The 23,585-nt window shown below is 34.2% G+C and overlaps 2 protein-coding genes and 2 non-coding genes across 5 annotated transcripts in view; 1 reads left to right on the forward strand and 3 right to left on the reverse strand.

The window, feature by feature from the left end:
* The window catches only part of LOC100372960 (uncharacterized), a 58,650-nt gene extending 55,640 nt beyond the window's left edge, over positions 1–3,010 (forward strand). Inside the window, exon 18 of the mRNA XM_085499840.1 lies at positions 24–3,010. Coding sequence (XP_085355966.1) covers positions 24–1,210 — 1,187 coding nt within the window. The 3' untranslated portion in view covers positions 1,211–3,010. The remainder of the gene's footprint in view (positions 1–23) is intronic.
* Positions 1,725–23,413, reverse strand: LOC144346045 (uncharacterized). 2 transcript variants are annotated; one of them, XM_085499842.1, is made up of 6 exons: positions 23,325–23,413; positions 17,404–17,502; positions 10,299–10,457; positions 7,786–7,893; positions 3,340–3,465; positions 1,725–2,974 (listed from the first exon to the last, which is right to left on the reverse strand). In XM_085499842.1, exons 2-6 carry the CDS (start codon positions 17,443–17,445, stop codon positions 2,849–2,851), a joined length of 561 nt encoding a protein of 186 aa, XP_085355968.1. In that variant the 5' UTR covers positions 17,446–17,502; positions 23,325–23,413; the 3' UTR covers positions 1,725–2,848. The 2 variants fall into 2 exon arrangements, with proteins under 2 accessions (XP_085355968.1, XP_085355969.1); XM_085499843.1 differs by lacking the exon at positions 17,404–17,502 and having other exon boundaries at positions 23,325–23,399.
* TRNAE-UUC (transfer RNA glutamic acid (anticodon UUC)) lies at positions 11,766–11,837 on the reverse strand. The gene has a single exon. It is a non-coding gene; the product is annotated as a tRNA-Glu (tRNA).
* TRNAE-UUC (transfer RNA glutamic acid (anticodon UUC)) lies at positions 16,559–16,630 on the reverse strand. The gene has a single exon. It is a non-coding gene; the product is annotated as a tRNA-Glu (tRNA).
* Positions 23,414–23,585: the final 172 nt, after the last annotated feature.

A 23,585-nucleotide genomic window follows, 5' to 3' on the forward strand; every position in this document is an offset into this window, starting at 1 on the left:
TTCATCTTTTCATTTCATTTCAGTTGAACTTGTCTTATTACATCTTGGACTGGATGATTTAGCTGCTAAGGAAATTCAAAGATTGGAAGATGAAAGAGTAGTTATCCATTCTGTTGAATCTAGCCAGAGCAGTGAACATCCACAGAACACAAGGAGGAATGCCCGGGATATTGACCTCAACCGAACTTTTGACTTAGACACAAGTGTGATATTATCAGATAATGGAGGGCAAGCAATAAACAATACAGACAAATCAGGGTTGGGAAAATCTGTCAGGACTAAAATTCGAAAGTTAGATATTGTACCTGAAATTGCTCAGCAAAAAGATGTTTCCATGCCAGTGGATGAAGATGGGGATACTTTAATGGCAAGTGTTTCTCAGAGCAAATCAGCAGGAAATAATACAAATGAAATATCCCATCCACAAGAAGAGCAACAACTGGCACAGATACCTAGTAATCAATGTATCAATGAAGATGTCAACGTCGGAAATGGGCAAAATAAACAAAGGAAAGGTATAAAAAGAGACAGACGTGAAAAAAGTATTGATGACATTTGTGACCATGGGAAAGAAGAGGAACATGCACGCGAGGATGACACAAACAATACAAAGTCAGTGGCTTTGGATAGAATTAAACAATTTGCCAGAATTCAAGGACATGTGAAAAAGATGAGTCACAAAGTGAGTGTTCAGGAAAAGATTTTGATTGGGGAGTCACAGAAAACTAATACATTTGGAGCAAGTGGGTCAAATAAGACTTTAGATTCCAAGAGAACAGAGCCTGCTCAAGCATTACCAAAAAAAGAAAAGAGGGGTAAAAAGTTGAACAATCTGAATGAAGCAGGCGTTGTTGATGCTGGCATGGATACAGACTGCAGCAGTGCATCTATGAAACACAATCTCAGTAAAGAATTGCCATCAAACAATACAAATAAATTGTCAACCTCAACTCGTGCCAAACTAAGCAAATTTTCCTTTTCACCAAGATTGGAGACAGAAGCCAAAACTAAAACTGATAACACGTCATTGCCACTAGAAACAAGTTCAGTTATTAATCACAAAACAAATAACTCGTGTATTGGTACCACCAATGGAATGAAACCAAAGGAGAATCGTTTTCTATTTGATGTTGGATCTGATGATGACTTTGATGATATGGAACTTGAATTTAATTTTGCCAATGTGATGACAAAAATGACCAAACAATAGTTTTGATAGACAAGGATTAATCTGCTGAAAACTATATTATAATTGTTAATAAACTGCAAATCATTGGCATACAGTTTGTGCAAAGTTATAGACATGGTCTAAAGTTTCACAAAAGAGTAACATAATACAATCATGTAATGTTTTAAGAAATTGTTTCGACCCCCTCCCCCTTGCAAATTTATGCCGACCTTAACACTAACAATAATTTCCAGACATATTTGCCGTTTTGATTTCTTGAATAGGGCAATAACTTGACTCGGGCAATAACTTGACTCATTTTTTTCCCTCCCCGCTTAACATGTTATGCCACAAATATATCTCCAAGATTTTCCCAAAGGTGAATCCTTAACAATTGGAAATGCAGGACAGAATGAATGCTTATAAATTAGGGGCAAAAATTATTATCTGGAACAAAATTTCCTGTATCCCTGCTGTAGATAGAGGTATAGGGTAGACCGATCATACGTCTTTTAAATGGGTTTCAAAAATTACAATGTACTTGAACGATGTCATATAGATTTAGTTTGTTTTATTTAACTTTAATTTGCAAACTTGCTTTCATACATACACAAATTAAGTTCACTTACAAAAAACATGGGAGATTTTTCATAATGCAGTCAACTGATAAGTAATTATACTTGTGCCCATATGCTCTATACAGGCAGACTCATGGGGGCGCTATAGACTCAAACAGTACTAGATTTTCCATTTAATGAGTCAATGAAAAATATTAGATTATCCAACTTGCATAATAATTGGCCAATTTTAAGCTGTTTCATCCCAAGAAATATTTGTATTATTAGTTCTTAGTTGTAATCCATTCATATTATGATAATAACGTAGTGAATTTACAATTCTGGGTTTGTTTACGAACACACAATACTAGTATACTCTTTTGTGGTTGTACCTCAATGATTGCAATTCATCTAAGATGATAATTTTACAACTCCAGGGTTTTATTTTGACAATCAGGACCCTTTCACCGCAGAATGGTAAAATGTGTTGTCTTGTGCATTTCAAATCAAGTAGAATATGCATTAGTACCGATAGCTTTGTTCCACTTTTCTAAAACATTTCCTGTTTTGATCATTCATAGAGAAGTTTCCATCCTACAAAAACGATTTTATTTTTTAAGGAAGTCAAAAAAATCTTGGAGTATTTGTAGCTCGTTTTTTTTTTCTATCCAATCATGGACAGAAATAACCGAAAAGGGAAAAAAAACAGAAAAATGGTTTGGTTCGAGTGTAAATCTGTGCGTCAAATGAGGTGCATTTGTAAAATCTTTTTACAACCAACTGCTATGCAATACTACTGACGCCATGACCAATATTTATCAATTAAGTTTCAGTGGGGGGTAGGGGGGTTTGGAAAAAACTAAAGGAATTAAGTTTTTTATCTGACATCGATCTTTTGACGTCGTCCTTTACGCAATGAATACATTGTGAGCAATATAGCTATATCATTAGCAAAACCTGTATCGTACTACTGTTCTATTCTTTCTTGCAATTGTAGCAGTATTTATCGATAATTAAATCAATGGCAAGAAGGCAGTTCTTTCTTTACTTTACTACTAAGTATAGTTTCTTTAGATCATAGTATCAAAACTGCACAAAAGATATAAATTTATTTTTCAGAATGTTACTTTGATAATAAATCTATATAGGCCACAGATATTAAATTAGTTTCTTTGATTTTCAGTTTTTCCATCAATTCATTGGCTATTTTAATGCCATCTTCTTGACTTTGTTCTGGATTCATAACAACCTGTAATGAGAAATAAAAACATGTTTTTTTTTTTAATTTCCTGCTTCATCATACACATGTATCTCAACTAGTGTAAGTACTAAGATTAAAGCAGCATACGTCATCCTTTGGAATGGCATGTGTCATGGCCAAGATGGGTCCCATACAACATAAACAGTGTATGTAATGAGATTTGAATGATCAACTGAATGATTTGAATCAACTGATGCACTTCCAAGTTTTTCATTAAAAGCTGGTAACACACCAGCTATTTCGGCTATTTCAATCGTTTGAAATTATTTAAACGGAGAACAACATTTTCTCTCCATCATGGCATGATCAAAAATCATGTTGATGTGAATATGTTAAAATTGACAAATGATTACTTCAAGTTCCATGAAATCTCCAAGATTATCCACTTCATCGATGTGTATTCTAGTCTGCCCAACCATATACAATATTCTGCTTTTTCTGACCACACCTTTCACACCAAGAGCTTTACTAAGAGTTGTCTACAGAAAAAAAAAATCATAGTGATGAATGTGGCAATGTTTTTCTCACTATCACATTCATAAAATGTGTATCTTCACTGTGTGATGTAATACAAGACAGATCAAATATCCATATCATCACAGTGTGATGTAAGACAGGCATATCAAATATCCATGTCACCACAGTGTGATGTAATACAGGCATATCACCACAGTGTGATGTAATAAAGGCATATCAAATATCTATATCACCACAGTGTGATGTAATACAAGACAGATCAAATATCCATATCATCACAGTGTGATGTAATACAGGCATATCACCACAGTGTGATGTAATACAGGCATATCAAATATCCATATCATCACAGTGTGATGTAAAACAGGCATATCAAATATCCATATCACCACAGTGTGATGTAATACAGGCATATCAAATATCCATGTCACCACAGTGTGATGTAATACAGGCATATTAAATATCCATATCATCACAGTGTGATGTAAAACAGGCATATCAAATATCCATATCACCACAGTGTGATGTAATACAGGCATATCAAATATCCATATCACCACAGTGTGATGTAATACAGGCATATCACCACAGTGTGATGTAATACAGGCATATCAAATATCCATATCATCCCAGTGTGATGTAAAACAGGCATATCAAATATCCATATCACCACAGTGTGATGTAATACAGGCATATCAAATATCCATGTCACCACAGTGTGATGTAATACAGGCATATTAAATATCCATATCATCACAGTGTGATGTAAAACAGGCATATCAAATATCCATATCACCACAGTGTGATGTAATACAGGCATATCAAATATCCATATCACCACAGTGTGATGTAATACAGGCATATCACCACAGTGTGATGTAATACAGGCATATCAAATATCCATATCACCACAGTGTGATGTAATACAAGACAGATCAAATATCCATATCATCACAGTGTGATGTAATACAAGACAGATCAAATATCCATATCACCACAGTGTAATGTAACACAAGACAGATCAAATATCCATATCATCACAGTGTGATGTAATACAGGCATATCAAATATCCATATCACCACAGTGTGATGTAATACAGGCATATCAAATATCCATATCATCACAGTGTGATGTAATACAGGCATATCAAATATCCATATCACCACAGTGTGATGTAATACAGACATATCACCACAGTGTGATGTAATACAGGCATATCAAATATCCAAATCACCACAGTGTGATGTAATACAGGCATATCAAATATCCATATCACCACAGTGTGATGTAATACAGGCATATCAAATATCCATATCACCACAGTGTGATGTAATACAGACATATCACCACAGTGTGATGTAATACAGGCATATCAAATATCCAAATCACCACAGTGTGATGTAATACAGGGCAGATAAAATATCCATATCACCAGTGTGATGTAATACAGGCATATCAAATATTCATATCACCACAGTGTGATGTAATACAGGCATATCAAATATCCATAACATCACAGTGTGATGTAAAACAGGCATATCAAATATCTATATCACCACAGTGTGATGTAATACAGGCATATCACCACAGTGCGATGTAATACAGGCATATCACCACAGTATGATGTAATACAGGCATATCAAGTATCCATATCACCACAGTGTGATGTAATACAGGCATATCAAATATCCATATCACCACAGTGTGATGTAATACAGGCATATCAAATATCCATATCACCACAGTGTGATGTAAAACAGGCATATCAAATATCTATATCACCACAGTGTGATGTAATACAGGCATATCACCACAGTGTGATGTAATAAAGGCATATCAAATATCTATATCACCACAGTGTGATGTAATACAAGACAGATCAAATATCCATATCATCACAGTGTGATGTAATACAGGCATATCACCACAGTGTGATGTAATACAGGCATATCAAATATCCATATCATCACAGTGTGATGTAAAACAGGCATATCAAATATCCATATCACCACAGTGTGATGTAATACAGGCATATCAAATATCCATGTCACCACAGTGTGATGTAATACAGGCATATTAAATATCCATATCATCACAGTGTGATGTAAAACAGGCATATCAAATATCCATATCACCACAGTGTGATGTAATACAGGCATATCAAATATCCATATCACCACAGTGTGATGTAATACAGGCATATCACCACAGTGTGATGTAATACAGGCATATCAAATATCCATATCACCACAGTGTGATGTAATACAAGAAAGATCAAATATCCATATCATCACAGTGTGATGTAATACAAGACAGATCAAATATCCATATCACCACAGTGTGATGTAACACAAGACAGATCAAATATCCATATCATCACAGTGTGATGTAATACAGGCATATCAAATATCCATATCATCACAGTGTGATGTAATACAGGCATATCAAATATCCATATCACCACAGTGTGATGTAATACAGGCATATCACCACAGTGTGATGTAATACAGGCATATCAAATATCCATATCACCACAGTGTGATGTAATACAGGCATATCAAATATCCATATCATCACAGTGTGATGTAAAACAGGCATATCAAATATCCATATCACCACAGTGTGATGTAATACAGGCATATCAAATATCCATATCACCACAGTGTGATGTAATACAGACATATCACCACAGTGTGATGTAATACAGGCATATCAAATATCCAAATCACCACAGTGTGATGTAATACAGGCATATCAAATATCCATATCACCACAGTGTGATGTAATACAGGGCATATCAAATATCCATATCACCACAGTGTGATGTAAGACAGGCATATCAAATATCCATATCACCACAGTGTGATGTAATACAGGGCAGATAAAATATCCATATCACCAGTGTGATGTAATACAGGCATATCAAATATTCATATCACCACAGTGTGATGTAATACAGGCATATCAAATATCTATATCACCACAGTGTGATGTAATACAGGCATATCACCACAGTGTGATGTAATACAGGCATATCACCACAGTATGATGTAATACAGGCATATCAAGTATCCATATCACCACAGTGTGATGTAATACAGGCATATCAAATATCCATATCACCACAGTGTGATGTAATACAGGCATATCAAATATCCATATCACCACAGTGTGATGTAAAACAGGCATATCAAATATCTATATCACCACAGTGTGATGTAATACAGGCATATCACCACAGTGTGATGTAATACAGGCATATCACCATAGTGTGATGTAATACAGGCATATCACCACAGTGTGATGTAATACAGGCATATCAAGTATCCATATCACCACAGTGTGATGTAATACAGGCATATCAAATATCCATATCATCACAGTGTGATGTAATACAGGCATATCAAATATCCATATCACCACAGTGTGATGTAAGACAGGCATATCAAGTATCCATATCACCACAGTGTGATGTAATACAGGCATATCACCACAGTGTGATGTAAGACAGGCATATCAAGTATCCATATCATCACAGTGTGATGTAATACAGGCATATCAAATATCCATATCACCACAGTGTGATGTAATACAGGCATATCAATATCCATATCACCACAGTGTGATGTAATACAGGCATATCAAATATCCATATCACCACAGTGTGATGTAATACAGGCATATCAAATATCCATATCACCACAGTGTGATGTAAGACAGGCATATCAAATATCCTTATCACCATAGCTATGAAAATGTTAACAGGACTTGAGCTCCCAAGTTTCTAGTCTGATAACTATAGAGAACTACTATCATGATAAACTATATTCATTTTCAGAATTAATATTTAATCAAATTGTTTGTAATATTAAAATCTCTGCAGTACCACAAATGAGTATATATGTTATGTTATATAAGTAATGAGTTATTTATTGTTAAATCAGTACATTGTTTTTCGTTTTAAGACCATAAAAATATGAATGAGATAAATACATCATACCGGGGTACATGTTTTATTCTAGTTTGACATCAGACACTCGCCAATACAAAACTCTGATGGTACTGTTTACTCATTAATTATTCACCGGCTTGATTTATGCTAATGAGGAATATTCTCTGTATTAAATCCACTTGAACATGAAAAATTACAATAGAACTCATGGTTTCACTAGAACATCAGTGAATTTATAATCTGGTGAATACGATGAAATATCAAATAATGAAAATTAATGCTTTTACAATAATCACCCGACTTTTGACCCCAATCTCAAGGGAGATAGCATGTGATATTATTTATAAAAATCACAGGTACCGTATGTACCTTTAATTCTCCTGGGTTCTCTACTGTAGTAATATGATAATCAGACGATTTTGGTCCAGTCTCATCAGTTCTCTCATAATAAATTAACTGAGAAGGTTTATTAAGATTCTATAAAAAAAAAAAAGTTGATTATGTATGTAAGGCATACCAGGACAAACCAAATTATTTACCACAATACAATGATATACTACAGGGGTGAATGGTTATTGTGGGTGTTAATCAAACAAGTGTTTATATTGTAATCAATGCACTCGCATACATTTATCCCCACTACCTTAAAGATCCATCAGTATCTTATCGGAAATACATGATGTATCTATCATAACTTACATTTTGCTGCAAAAAGTTCTACTAAAACTGTCATTGAAATAAGTTCACTAAAATAGCATTTGATAAAGCATTACATTTATTGGCATTTCTATGGTCAAAATAAGTAATATTTTAATACTTCAGTATACAACAAATTTTTGATCTACCAGTATATGTGTTTCTATTGGAGATGCACTTCTAATAAGATATTCACATGGGTTTATTTTGTGAAAAAAGCAAAGTTGACTTAAGCATACAAAGCAGGTTAAATGAAGTATATATCTACTGTAAAAACTTTATTTAAAACCTCTTCCTTAACAGAAGTCAAAACCATTCCTTTTGAAAACATTAGAACCAAACATTCACCATTTCTCATGCGTAAATGCTCTAATAGAAGCTACATCCTCTCTGTTGCATTGTACCATTTTAATAGAAGCTGCGACTTTTAATAGAGATTACAGTATTGCTCATTGTGTATGGAACAAAAAGTACTTGAATCATCTGTAGAACAAGCTATAAATAATTAATTAAAAGTTTACAGTCAGTAACTAGAAGATTAAATTACCTAGTATGTTTTAGCAGTACGAAAACCATGATAAACTTCATTCTTAATTTAACAGCACTACCTAGCTTCTTTATAAAATGTTCTGGCAGTATAATCTGACTGAATATTTACTGCTGGTAATAACAGCATGTTGCTTGTTGGAGTTTTGAGATAAGCTGGTCAGAACAATGTTCAAATGATGTGCGCATACAGAACTCTGTGGAAAGGAGAATTGTGCATCATGTTATAACAATGATGCAGTAAAACAACTCATGAACATATCAACTTATCCTGGCACTGTAATGCCAGCTATAAATACCATCACTCCCAAAGATCACTTAGTTTTAGCATATAAAGTTAGACATGAAGTTAAATACTAGTATTTGAATCAAAGATTTTGCACAAAAAATTTCAAAATCTGCTGAATACATCTTTCCATTCTAAGGTAATTATGCAGTCAGTGTTCTATCCAGCTCAATAGTTGTGTTCACGTTACACGAAGTGCGGGCTAAGATTTAAGCTGATTTAGGCTTATCTAGCATATTTGCATTTTGGCTAGACCCAATTGCGTCCACGCACAGGGAGGGCCAGTCGTTAGTACGGGCTAAGGGGTGCCATTAGTCGGTGACCTTTGGTAAGCCGCTATTTACGAACGAAAAATCGATGACATGCGCAAAGTTCTATTTCTGCTGCTGGCATGTTTCGTTCTAATTTTGAAGCGACGTGCACAGGAACGCGAGAGAAGACTGACCCAACTTATTTGGATGCACATAAACAGTATACAACGGGCGTAACAGAATATAGAGTTTTATTAATGCATGTTGCAGACAGCGAACCAAATTTTTTTTGTCTACGATTGGAGCTGCTGTACGCTCTACTACTACAGTGACTCGATTAGTGTGGAAGCGAGCGTGGAGTAATGACTGGTGGAATAGTGTCGTTATACGAACATGGGACAATTTTCACACCCAAAGGTCGCCGCAGAGGGCGCTTAGCCCTGGGCTAAGCGTTCGCGCATGCTTCGTTAGCCCGTGCTAAGGTCTAGACCGCGTCTTAAATTTGGATCAGATTTAACCCGTACTTAGCATTCCTTAGCCCGTGCTAAGCGTTCACGCACGTTTTCTTAGCACGGGCTAAGGAATTTGACCTCTTAGCCCGTGCTAAGGAGCTGTGCGTGAACGCAACTAATAGCACATTGACCGATTAGTACAACAATATATTGTGTTAATTGTTATGCTAATTAAGCTACATTGTTCATCAACAATAGAGTGGGAAGTCACTGTTCTATAATGCTCGAGAAGAAGCCAGCGTATGGAGATTCACCGGAATGCTAATAGTATCTATCTCACATGCCATCCCTTGCACAGACCCACAATATACCTACAGCTCTAAAACAATATTTAATACGTGACATATATGTACTATACTATAACTGTTAAATACTATAAAATACTTTATTTTTGCTTGGAATTAATTTTCACTCTTTTCACTGAAAGTGATTCAGTGAAAATATACCTTTCTTCGTATATTTTACATTCAACTCGTCAAAAATCAGTGAAAATAAATTCCATACAAAAAATTCAAAACAACAAAAAATCTTTTCAGCGAAAATTAATTCGAGCTAAAGTATTTTAAAGTATTTTACAGAAGATGAACTTACATTGAATTCTCTAAGTTTCAGCCTTCCATTTTCACAATTAAAGAAAGTATCTTCTTGTTTTAAAATTTCTCCATCACTCTTACTCAAATCAGAGGCAATTTTTTTCAAAATGTTGACTTGGAAAACCTTTGCTTTTATTTCTATATTCTTCATCACAGCCTGAAAGTTTAAGAACAGTTTGAGTGATACCAAATATCATGGTTCGAATAATTCAACATGTAATTTAGGTGCAGGAGCAGTACATTTGCATAAAAGTCATGTATTTGTCTTCTTATATATTTCAACTAAAAATCCAACACTTTTAGTATGAGAACAAAAATCATTATGTATAAAGTCCCTGTGAGTTATGCTGTTTAAGAAATATATAAAGTTGGAACATGACAAACCAGAGCATGTCATATGGCTCCAATACTGCATTCACTAAAAACAAAATAGCCACAAGTCAGTCATATTGAATCCAAACTGACAAGGTCCCAGTCAGCCATATTGAATCCAAACTGACAAGGTCCCAGTCAGCCATATTGAATCCAAACTGACAAGGTCCCAATCAGCCATATTGAATCCAAACTGACAAGGTCCTATGGAATTCAATGTACACACCAAGTTTGAATAAAATCTGTTCATACATAACCAAGATTTGGTTCCAGAATGGCAGAAATGCTTGATTTTGATAAATTTTGGCATAAAAATGGCTGCCATTCAGCCATCTTGAATCAGATCATGAAACAAATGAGTGTGCATATGTATCCCAAGATATATGATGTATGCATAAAGTTTTAATGTGTTTGGTACAGGATGCACATACACACAGGGATGCAAGGATAAGCACACTCACAGTTCGAATGAGGACCGGCAAGATAAACGTTATAACAGGTATATACTAAGTTTCATTGAAATCTGGTGAATAGTTGAGATATTGCTGGAACTAAAAATTGGTTAATTAATATGCACATTAGGTCATTAATATGCAAAAACTAATCAGGTCTGCACATTATCCCAGAGCATCTATCTATCAAGTGTCATTGAAATCTGTTAAGTAGGTCTTGGGAAAAAGGCTTGAAATTGGCTAATTTTTACAAGTCACAGTTTCCTAAATGTTTTAAGAACAGTTCTAATGTGTTTGGTACAGGCAAGTCTGAGATGCACATACATACATGGATGCAAGGATGAGCACACTCACAGCAAAGTTCAAATGAGGACTGATAAGATAAACGTCATAACAGGTCGGTACTGCAAGGTTCTCATCAATTAGGAAATTCAGAAAGTCATGCATGGCTTTATTATACTTTTTTAAAACTTTTCATTGAAACACATATAAAATATTCGACGGAGGAATTAAAATTGTTACAAAACAAAACGAAAAACAGTCAACAACAACAAAAAATCCAGAAAAATTCACAATCAACTAAAAACAGTTGAGAAATAATAAAGATTACACAATGGATTACTAATTAAAAAAAAAGTAAGTTCCCTAGCCGGGAATCGAACCCGGGCCCTGTGGGTGAAAGCCACATATCCTAACCACTAGACCACTAGGGAGGACTTGGAAGAAATAGAAAAGTCGATCACCTACAGTTGCAATGCTTAATTAGCAAATAAAATATTGAGAAAAAGGCTTAAAATTGGCTAATTTCTACAAGTCACAGTTCCCTAAAAGTTTTAAGAACAGTTTTAATGTGTTTGGTACAGGCAAGTCTGAGATGCACATACATGCATGGATGCAAGGTTGAGCACATTCACAGCAAAGTTCAAATGAGGACCGGCAAGATAAACGTCATAACAGGTCGGTACTGCAAAGCTCTCATCAATTAAGAAATTCAGAAAGTCATGCATGGCAGCCTGAAAAGCTTCAGTCTGAAAAGGGGACTTTACAATGCAGGTTTTGTCAAATGTCCATTTTCCGCTTTCCATCTCCAACATTTTCTCAGAAATTCTACAGCAGATATCAGTGAAACTTGGCAGGTTGATGAACAAGTCTCAGACGAGTATGCACACAATTTTTTTTTTCTAGATCTGAAAATTCCAAGTGGGTCTTTTTCATGATTTTCATCAAAAATTACAACTGCGCATGCTTAGAATAAATTAATCACTGTAAAATACTTTATTTTTTCGCTTGCAACTTTTTTCAGCGAATATACCCTTTTTCCTGTATTTTACATTCATCTTGTCAAAAATCAATGAAAATAAATTCAATACAAAACACCCAGAAAAAGTCTTTTTAGCGAATGATAATTCCAGCTGAAATAAAGTATTTTACAGTAGATTAGATCTGAGAGTAACACTGCTGTTTAACAGCACATGATTTCTCCATTGCGTGCAACTTATTCTAGTACTGTTTATACATGTATTCTGTTCGGCTCAGTGGTCTCATTCACTAGTTACCAGAAGAACTAGTAACCTTATTTGATTTCAAGAACTTCAAGAAGGCGGCATAAGAGACGTGTTTGCAAAGGTAAGTTCTCCAGTTTCAGTAAAATTGAATGTATTGGGGTACGATTGCTGTACAATCCGTGACGTACATTCGTGAATATTATGATGATTACCAGCTTTATATTCTTGTGAAAAGTCAAATAAGCAAACAATTGTCTCCAATCTACGAAACTATTTTGTGAATTGTATACCCTGTCAATTTATTGCATATGAACGATTAATTAATGAGGACATATTTTTCAAGAAAATTGTTTCCCGGTCTTTTGCTTGTGTCGCGATTTCCGAAATATCCACAACTCCGGGGGGGGGGGGTCCCTGTGTCGATTAATTTATTCATTATATAATAGCAGGATGCCTATGATTATATTTGTATTTTTTATGTTGTGAGCATTAAACTGTTAGTTGTAATGAAGATTTTGCCGATCTCCTGCGATTCAACATGGCGGATGTACAGTGACAACACGTGTATGGACAGTCGGTCGAGTACAGTCTGCAACGGACCATGAAATCGCCCGGCATTTTTTCTGCAATTTTGTTTTTAATATTTTGGATATTTCATTCACTCCTGACGCCTAAAATACTCTAATTTATATTTTACCGTAGTCATTGACACCTATTCAAGAGTATGATGTTTCTTGTGACTAGCGTGAATGGGTAAGCTTCGTTTCGACAATGAGCTGTTATTTCTGTTAACAATGTTAAATTATTCGTCAAATGTTCAGTTATTTTTTGAAAACAACAAATTTTTTTATTTAAAAAAATCATACCGTTTTCCCCGTCAAAATCAAAGCATAAAGATCTTGCTACAACATCGGTGAATCGTCACTGAACCGTCATTAACATATTTAAATGAGCCATGTGTAATGACAAACAAGCATTTACATTCGACCGAAATCATTCGTTTACGATGAAACTAAGTTGATATAACACTAACATATGATCTCAGCTTACTAAGTGGTGATGGTGGTTGAAATGGAAAACTGAATACAACAAGTCATTGTCAATGACACGTCCCCGTTCCGTTCATATTTGAGTGACATATACATTCAAAGCAGATCATGACCGAAATGCACCTGCATATGTACAACACATTGTGCTAAATCTGAACAAAATCCATCCATGCATGACTGAGATCCGGTTCTGGAATTGTGAAAATATGTGATTTTGATGCATTTTCGGCCTTAAAATGGCCATCATTCCGCTATTGTTAAGCAGATCATGAAACAAATGCACATATCTATTTGTGACATGATGTACCATGTGTGTGTGAAGTTTGAACTTGATCATCCCAGACATGTCTTGGATACGGATCCAGAACTGAATTCTTTAACAAAATGGCCACCAGTCGACCATTTCGAACTTGATCCGAAAAAAAAAAGACGTGCATCAAGGTCCTATTATGTTTAATGTATGTACCAAATTTGAACAAAATCCATCCATGCATAACTGAGATACGGGTCCGGAATGGTGAAAATGTGCGATTTCAATGCATTTTCGGCCTTAAAGCGGCCCCCATTTGGCTATCGTTAATGAGATCATGAAACAAATGCACATACATATTTGTGACATGATGTACCTTGTGTGTGTGAAGTTTGAACTCGATCAATCCAAGCATGTCTCAGATACGGATCCAGAACTGAATTCTTTAAAACAAAATGGCCGCCAGTCGGCCATTTCGAACCCGATCCAAAAAAAAAAATGACGTGCATCAAGGTCCTATTATGTTTAATGTATGTACCAAATTTGAACAAAATCCGTCCATGCATAACTGAGATCAGGGTCCGGAATGGTGAAAATGTGCGATTTTGATGCATTTTCGGCCTTAAAATGGCCGCTATTCGGCTATCGTTAATCGGATCATGAAAAAAATGCATGTGCATATGTCCCATATAATGTGTGATGTATGAGTGAAGTTTGAACTTAGTGATCACGGACGCACGGACGCACACAGGGCAAAACATAAGTCCCCGTTTTCTGACTGCGTCCGAACGGGGACTAAAAATCCAGTAACATCTCAAATGAATTTCCGTCTGCTGTGAATGCATGTTTTGTTGCATCAAATGAAAAACCCAATTTTTTTTTGTAGAAGCTTGCGATCTTGTGTCATACATGGTCAAGTGATTGACCAATAAAAAATATGGTTTTATGTATCAGGTCATTGAATGTATCCAAAAACATGGTACCAATGATCTGAAATTTCAGTCAATCTAGCTTATTGTCTTGTTCTTTTCAATCAGTTACTAGAATTCGACCACTCAAAATACGCCTCTGATAGTTTGACCACTCAAAAAAAAAATTCTGTTTTTCTTCTAATAATTCGGCCACTCCCAAAAACAATTATTTTTTCATGGTCGAAATGCTAGAAGAATACAAAACTACTGTGATTGCATAGCGATGCCTGTAGGGCCATTGTCCATTAGTTTGCAAAGCAATTTTTTCTGGGTTTCTACAACATGAAGTGTCAGGGACTTTATTGAAATATGTTGTACACAAATTCCATAAAATCCTGAACATATCTAGAAGTGAAAATTAAATGGTTTACAGTATTTTATACCAATTAATAATGATTGAAATTCAATAATATCACTGCACTAAGAAGACTTCAAACAATTATTGTTACTTCTCCATTGAAGGTTATGAGCAGACCAACCTTTATCGCTACTGGCTTCTTTAATTATTACATGTACTTGCTCTGAAAACATAGCTTTTACAATTGTTTAACAATTAACAGATGTTGTTCTATGTACAATGAATACATTTTAAATAATAAACCTTACCGTGTTTATAACAAATTGTATTTGACAACATGAGAATGATTCTGATGCCCAGTAGTGATGTTGAAACAAACCCAGGTCCTGGTAATATAAAAATTATCTAACAGTAACAAATGCAAAACATAGAGCAGCATTGACAAAATTGAGAATTAGTACCCATAATTTAGAAATAGAGAAAGGACGATACTAAAAAATTCCTTGCAGTGGTGGAAAGTGCACTGTTTGCGACCAAAATGAGATTGAAGACGAAATGAATTTCTTACTTGAATGCAAGCTGTATGAAAATGAGAAAACTGAAATGTTGAAGGAAATAAATTCAATACATTGCAACAACACAAATACCAATAAACTGATTACAATGCTAACAAGCAATAACAGCCAAAACATAACATAACTAGCAAGCTACATCTATAACTGTTTCAGTGCCAGAGAAAATCATTTCAAAAACCAACCAGCTGCCCCTAGATAAAAAAAAAGTAATTTTAGCGCTTACAGTTTGTTACCTCATCAGTTTTTTTCATCTTTATTGTAATTTACTTTTTATGAGTTAATATCCAAATAAAAATACGATTATGCAATAAAGATTATTATTTTACTAAGACCTGAATTAACAAAGAAGTCATGTACATCAAGGTTCACTCAGATTTATGAATGCAGTTTCTTGAGCAAGTATACATGTATGACAAATAGTTTTGTTGTTTTGTTGCACTTGTGTACTCTGAGATTCTGAACATGGGTCTGTGGAAGTTTTTAGTTGTCAGTACAAAACTAGATTATGGGAAATCACTTTATGATGAGTTGTACCCACATAGAATACATATTCATTCACCTGTTTGCAGATGTACTACTTTATAATCAAATAACGAGGACTGTGACATTCATGTTAAAACTTTTTATTGAAACGCATAATATTCGCCAGAGGAATTAAAATGGTTACAAAACAAAACGAAAAACAGTCAACAACAACAAAAAATCCAGAAAAATTCACAATCAACTAAAAACAGTTGAGAAATAATAAAGATTACACAATAGAATACTAATTACAAAAAAAGTAAGTTCCCTAGCCGGGAATCGAACCCGGGCCCTGTGGGTGAAAGCCACATATCCTAACCACTAGACCACTAGGGATGACTTGGAAGAAATTGAAAAGTTGATCACCTGCAGTTACAATGTTTAATTAGCAAATAAAATATTTTAGGAAATATTTTGACCACATAATTTATAGCCCTAAACTAAAAATGTATATGGCTTATTGACTTAATATATACTAAGTTTCATTGAAATCTGGTGAGTAGTTGAGATATTGCTGGAACTAAAAATTGGTTAATAATATATACATTAGGTCATTAATATGCAAAACTAATCAGGTCTGCACATTATCTCAGAGCATTTATCTATCAAGTGTCATTGAAATCTGTTGAGTAGTTCTTGAAGAAAAAAATGTTAAAATTGGCTAATTTTTACAAGTTAGGAGCCCTCACAGTTCCCCATGAGAGAGGCCTTGCAGGTGAACTAATGTCTGAGTAAACATTGTTTTACCATGGAAAACTAGTTTAATAAACTAAACTGACATCACAATTCAACACACTGATGGGTTGAATTAAAGAAACACACAATACAAGTGTTTCTTACCTTTGGAATAGTGGTTTTCTCAGCTTGTTCATGGCTTCACCTAGAAGCCTCTTTTTGAGTTCCCCTAAGGGCCTCCCCCACGAGAAACTGTGAGGGTTCCCAACTTGAGAAAAGGGTTGTTGTGGGTAAAATTTAAGTTAAAAAAATGAACAAAAAAAAAAAAAAATTAAAGGCAAAAGAGAAATGCTCTTCTTTTGAAAAATAAAGCTGTTCATTTTACTGAAAAAATTAAATATTAAGAACTCTTAATAAGTCAAAATTTGACATACCGGTATGCACAAGTGAGATTTACATCTCAAAATAAACTGCATTATTTCGTGGTTCTCATCCAGTCTATTATATAAAACCAAAATGCTGAATGTTATCCTCTGAAAAATAAACCAGTCAAATTGGTCACTCCATTTATTTGTCTGAATTGAATGTCTAAAGGGCAGAGCTTAGTATTCCAATTAGATTGATTGTTCAACTATGCTAGCTGTCAGTCATGCTTGTACACAGAAACTAATCGTCTTGTTTATGTTTTTATCCCATAATATAACCTGCGTAAGGTTAAACAAACTATTTCTGGTGAATGGCGAGAATCCAAATTTGAGTAAAACCTTTAGTTTTTTACTTGTGTGACAAATTTGTGAAGTAAAATCACAGTGTCTCTGATAATGAGAAAATGTAATAAGATATTCACATAGGATTTAGCCTACTTGACAAAGACGTACGTTACATTGTTTTATTTATAACAATAACTAGGGTAGTGATTAGTGGCGTCGATGTTAGAGATCGAGTCGTCACGTACCGAAGCATGTGTGTAATTGGTTGTGACCAAGTTGACACATGCCAAAATGTTGATCTTGGTCCCGAGAGATGCTTGCTGTCTGAACACTCAGCACGAAACAAAATCACACCCTCAGTAGAGAACATATACCGATTCATACTAGTATGACATGACGATGGAGGATAGTGCAGGTAGATATGGTTGGATGTTGTAGTAATGAATGAAATGAATGCAAACCGTTGTTAGCGAGGCATATTTAAGAATAAAGTTGAATGTCTAAACGAAAACGATTTTGTGCTTTTCATTTTGTATGTGATCTATTACTACATACGCATAAACGTAGCGCAAGTTACTGCCTCAATTACGAATGACATAACTCATACAAACAAGCAGCCTGTCGGCTGAGATAGCTCCGCTATTAGCAATGCACATTGCAATTAAAGAACACAAGATATCATTAGAAAATGAACAATATGTATAGCAACAGGACTTTTCACCCAAAAAAATCATCAAAATTAGATAATTGAAGATATCACAACGAAATTAACAAATCTGAAAGAGGTCCACATGTAGTACCTATATATGTAACAGAAAAGCAATCAGACTTGCGGTTTTCAACAGGAAGTAAGAAATATCACTTTTTACCAAAAATTAAAAAAATATTCACTAAAACTAGAGAATTAAAGATATCATTACAAAATGAACAAATCTGAAAGAGGTCCACATGTAGTACCTATATATGTAATATCAAAGCAATTGGACTTGTGGTTTTTAACAAGAAGAGGTCTATCCAAGGTACATATACACCAAGTATCAAAGCATTCAGGCTTGTAGTTTTCAAGAAGAAGTCGAAAAAGTAAAACATTGACATGGACGACGACGGACAATCACTCATACGATAAGCTCCGCTTGACAAAGTCGACAGCGGAGCTTAAAAGATAGAGGGACTGTGAATTTTACTACTCTCTGCAGTTACCATTCATTATATATATCGTATATCTGAACAACTGCACATACAGTTTATATCATTTACAAATAATTTAGTGATAATAATTTATTAAAATGTATATGCATCCATGTATGTGGTATAAAGTTTGAGACATACAAGATATTTACTCAGAAAATACCCCCCCCCCCTTCTTCTACCATTGAGTTACCTTACAAACCATATTGTTATACTAATTAACATGCTGTTAACAGTGTGTCTGCATCTTGTCTGCTAAAATCTACTAAATGAATTGGTAGGAAGGAAGATCTACAATAATTTTCTACAACAAACTATTTGTGAAGTCAGGCTGCATCTACTGATACCAAAATAAAGAGTAAAACAGCTGAGGAACCAACTAAAAGAATGCCAAAACCATTGAGAGATTCCAACATTGAATACAGTGACGACCTTGGTACAGTGGATAGTGTAGTCAAAGACAATCCTGACTGCCCAAAATAAAGTTCCAAATTTTGATAAAGAAAATAGTCAGAATAAATTCATTTTGATTATTTCAAACCATACTCTAGCACCAGCCTTAGCAGTCTTCCTAAAAAACAGCTATGGAACAAAACAGCAACAACTATCAGTGTATTAGGCTACATTTTGTGTTCATTCTATATTCTGTATTCACCATTGGCTGCAAATTGTCTTTATTGTTTTTGATTTGTTTTATTTTTTTAGAAAAGTTTTTCTTTTTTGTTTTCTTTTTTAGATTGTAGTTTGTTTTATTTTTTTCTGTAAGACACTTCTTATCCTTTCCTAAGGATTTTATGCGTCTAATAAAAATATATATATGCGAGTACAAATAGTATAGTAAACAGGAAATGTAACATATCTATGAAAGACTTACCAAGAAATGAAACATTGTATACAGACTACAAACAAGCTGGGGTACACTAGTCCCATGTGATGTGAAATTCAAGCGTAAGGAAAATAAGATCTCTACTTGGATTGCTGTTTGTAAACAGTGGTACAACAAGGATTATGAAAAACAGCATGGCCTAGAAGTTGAATGGGAAGATAAACCAAACAAATATGAACTAGCTAGAATGTTCCACTATCATATGAACAGTGCAAAAGAGAAAGAAAACCAGGTCCTTCATATTAAATTTTATTCAAATGGAGGAATTCTCATTCAGTCAACTAACTTCCAGATCTGGGCTGAAAATGACTTTCCAGTGCTAAAACTGAAAACTGCTAAAAAAAAAACGTGAAGTCAAAATGGACATGAAACCACTACCAGCAAAATACATCTGGGACAGTGAAGCAAAACTAAAATTTAGGCAACTTCTTGAAATTGCTAAAGAAAACGAAATTAGCGACATTATAAACAAAATTGATTCAAACAATTGTGATGATGTTGTTACAGAATTTAGGGCTTTGCTGTCATCAGTCGTGGACAAAACTGTCAAAAAAATAACACCCAAAATTAGAAAAAAGAAAAAAAGAGAAACCAAATTATGGTTTGATAGAGAGTGCTGGGAAATTCGAAATGAACTTAAAACTGCTAGCAAATTGTTTCAGCAATATCCCCTTGATCCGTTCACCAGGGGAAAATACTTTGTCATAAAAAAAAAAATATATAAAAAATTAATTAAAAGGAAAAAATATGACTGACTTAAAACAGCTAAGTGATTCGGAAGGTGAACCATCAAAATTTTGGAAGCTGTTACGAGACTTAAACTCAGATTGTTTAGATAACAATAACAATTCAATTGAGCCCAATGAATGGCTGTCTTACTTTAAAAAGCTTTTAAACAATAACAACTGATTTAGAAACAAATTGCCCTAATAAAAACAATTTAAATGAAATTAGTCAAACTGATTGGACTGTTGAAAACAAAACAATGATTTAAATGCCCAAATCACTATACCTGAAATCAAAAAAGCAATTAATCAACTTAAACTGAATAAAACATCAGGGGAGGACGAGCTCTGTAATGAAATGTTTAAATATGGAGAATTCTACATTCTTGAAAGGCTTCAAAAGTTGTTTAGTCATATATATAATTCAGGCATTTTTCCAGCCAGTTGGAACACAAGCTTAGTCGTTCCTATTCACAAGTCAGGGTCCAAGACAATTCCTAATAACTACAGAGGGATTGCAGTATCTAGCTGCTTAGGAAAACTGTTTACCAGTATCCTGAACACTAGGCTAATAGCATACTTGGACAAACAAAATATTATTTCAAAGCATCAATTCGGTTTTAGGAAAAACTGCAGGACCACAGACAATCTCTTTATATTAAAACAAAGACTATAGAGACTTTAGTGAGTTTATGAAAGCTGAACACCTCCATAAAAATCAACTGCAAGAAATGGTGGATATTAATTCAACATTAATGGAAGAAAACCATGACCTGAAAACAACTAATAACACTCTATACAATCGTATTAAAATACTTGAAGACAAATATGATGTATGAGAGACAATAATTAATGGTATGGATACAGGATTCCGTCCAGTTAAGAAACACGTAAAAACTAAAGAAAAAACAGGAAAAGATGACAGTATGATACATAATAATAATGGAGAAGCTAAACAGGTGAAAGTGGTACAAGAGAAATCACATTCAGTTGACAAGAGAAATGCAGAAACAAAACATAGTCAGTGAACTACCAAACCTGATAAGAAAGATAGAGGCATACTAATACTTGGTGACTCTCTTGTAAAACATATTCAACCAGAGAAGATCTTGAAACACCAAGTGTACAAAGCACATACATCTACCGTTGCTAATGCCACTAACTACATTAAACAGAATTCATTGGAAAATATCAAGAAAGTAAATACTGCATGTTGGCAGTAATGATGTTGCTAACAACAATGGAAGTGACAAGATTGCCAGTAAGATTATACAACTAGCTAAACAAGCTAAACATAATATGAATGAACCTAGTTCAGTCATTATTTCTGGTAGCCTACCAAGAGGAAATGCTGAATTAAATTTCAAGATCAAAGAACTAAACGTCAAAATACAGACAGAGTTACAGGATATAAATGGAATAACATTTGTAAACCACAAGAAATTATATAAATCCAGGAAATTCTATAATGCTGATTCTATCCACCTAAATGATATAAGTAGGTACAAAGATATTAGCATCAGATTTAATAAATGCTATGAACAATAACTACAGAAATGGTATAAATGAACAATACACGAGGAATAAGAGCAGAAAACCAACTCAAAATAGAGTTGACTCCAGACATAGGAAATATTCCAGAAATGACAACAAGAGCTATGTGACGCCCAGTGATAGTTACTATAGTAACAGGAACAACAAAAAGAGATCTGCCAGAGTTGAAAGTGATGAGAATATTAGTGGTCTAGATAATTGGTCTTGGGTGTACATAAGAAAGCAAGCAATAATGCTGTTGGGGCAGAGTTGGGATGCTACCCTATTATTATTGAACTCTGCACACACATGCTGAAATTCTGGAAAAGACTTAAGAATTATAAATGTAATGAATTGGTGTGTTCTGCTTTCAACCAAGAAAAAAATAGCACCGGTAATACTTGGACAGCATTTATTAATAAACTGCTTGAAATTACTGAAACTAGTGTAACTGGGATTGATATTTCAAATTTTAAAACAAAGTTAAAACAATTGTATGTAGAAAAAATGTGGTTGCAAAGTCTACAAAAAGCAGAAAATAACAAATTACGAACATACAACAAAATAAAATTAGCATTCAAATTTGAGCCATAAATGGATCTTATGAAAAATATAAAACATCGAACCAGCTTAACTAGGTTTAGAATTTCAGCTCATTCACTTCCAATTGAAAAGTTGAGATATCAAGGAATACCTCCAGAAGAAAGAATTTGTACACTATGTGATCTAGGGGCTGTTGGCAGTGAAACTCGTGCATTCATGGACTGTGAAAATATTGAAATTAAGAATAGTCGTATACAATTTCTAAATATGGTTTCAGTTTATGATGAAAAAATTCAAGAATTATCCAAGGATAACTTACTTAAAAAATTATTTACCTCAAATGATAGTTTCATTGTTAACAGTCTCGGAAAATTTGTTCATCAAATTATAATGTCTAACAATATCTAAATTTTATTTTTGTTTCCAATTACGGTACATGTACTACTAATATTTTATATTTCTTTGCTTACTTATTGTTTTATTTGTTATTGATGTTTGTTACTTGTTGTTGTATGTTTATGACCATAGATAATGTAATTCAATGCATTATTTCGTGCAAAATAAAATATACTATGCTATACTATACTAGTGTATACTATACTATGGAAACATATGTAGGTCTAAACAAGGATTTGTCAGATTAATGGTAGAAGGTGGCATAAATAAATTATGGTGTTTTCAGTCCAAAGGAAATGACTTTGTAACCGGTTACGTAGATAGTGTTGATGAGAGATATGATTAATTTTCGTCATGAAATGAAAGAAAGTTACCTCATAAAACTAAGCTTTCTTACGACCAAAGAATATTCAAGTCTGCCGCCTCCGCAGGAAGCATGCAGGAAAAATATATTCTAATCAGGTGATAAATTACCTCTTTACAGTCTTTGTTCATCAGATCCATACGCAGCGCTATTCAGGTATTTGATAATGCAAACAGTTCAGCGCGCTGAAATAAATAATTTCTCTCTCTTGGTGTTAAGTTTTATTTTATTGGCTTCTTACATAAATAACAGTATCTATTTATAACTTTTA

This window comes from Saccoglossus kowalevskii, chromosome 1 (genome assembly GCF_978046115.1).
Source record: "Saccoglossus kowalevskii chromosome 1, keSacKowa6.1, whole genome shotgun sequence".
Classification (NCBI taxonomy): Eukaryota; Metazoa; Hemichordata; class Enteropneusta; family Harrimaniidae; genus Saccoglossus; species Saccoglossus kowalevskii.

What these genes read in the sequence shown, in the direction of transcription:
- LOC144346045 (XM_085499842.1), bottom strand. Translation starts at nt 17,445, where the DNA reads ATGCAGTTTATTTTGAGATGTAAATCTCACTTGTGCATACCG. An exon ending in AGAACCCAGGAGAATTAAAG is followed by an intron (nt 3,466 to 7,785) that starts GTACATACGGTA and finishes TTTTTTCTGTAG; the next exon opens with ACAACTCTTAGTAAAGCTCT. An exon ending in GAGATTTCATGGAACTTGAA is followed by an intron (nt 2,975 to 3,339) that starts GTAATCATTTGT and finishes TTCTCATTACAG; the next exon opens with GTTGTTATGAATCCAGAACA.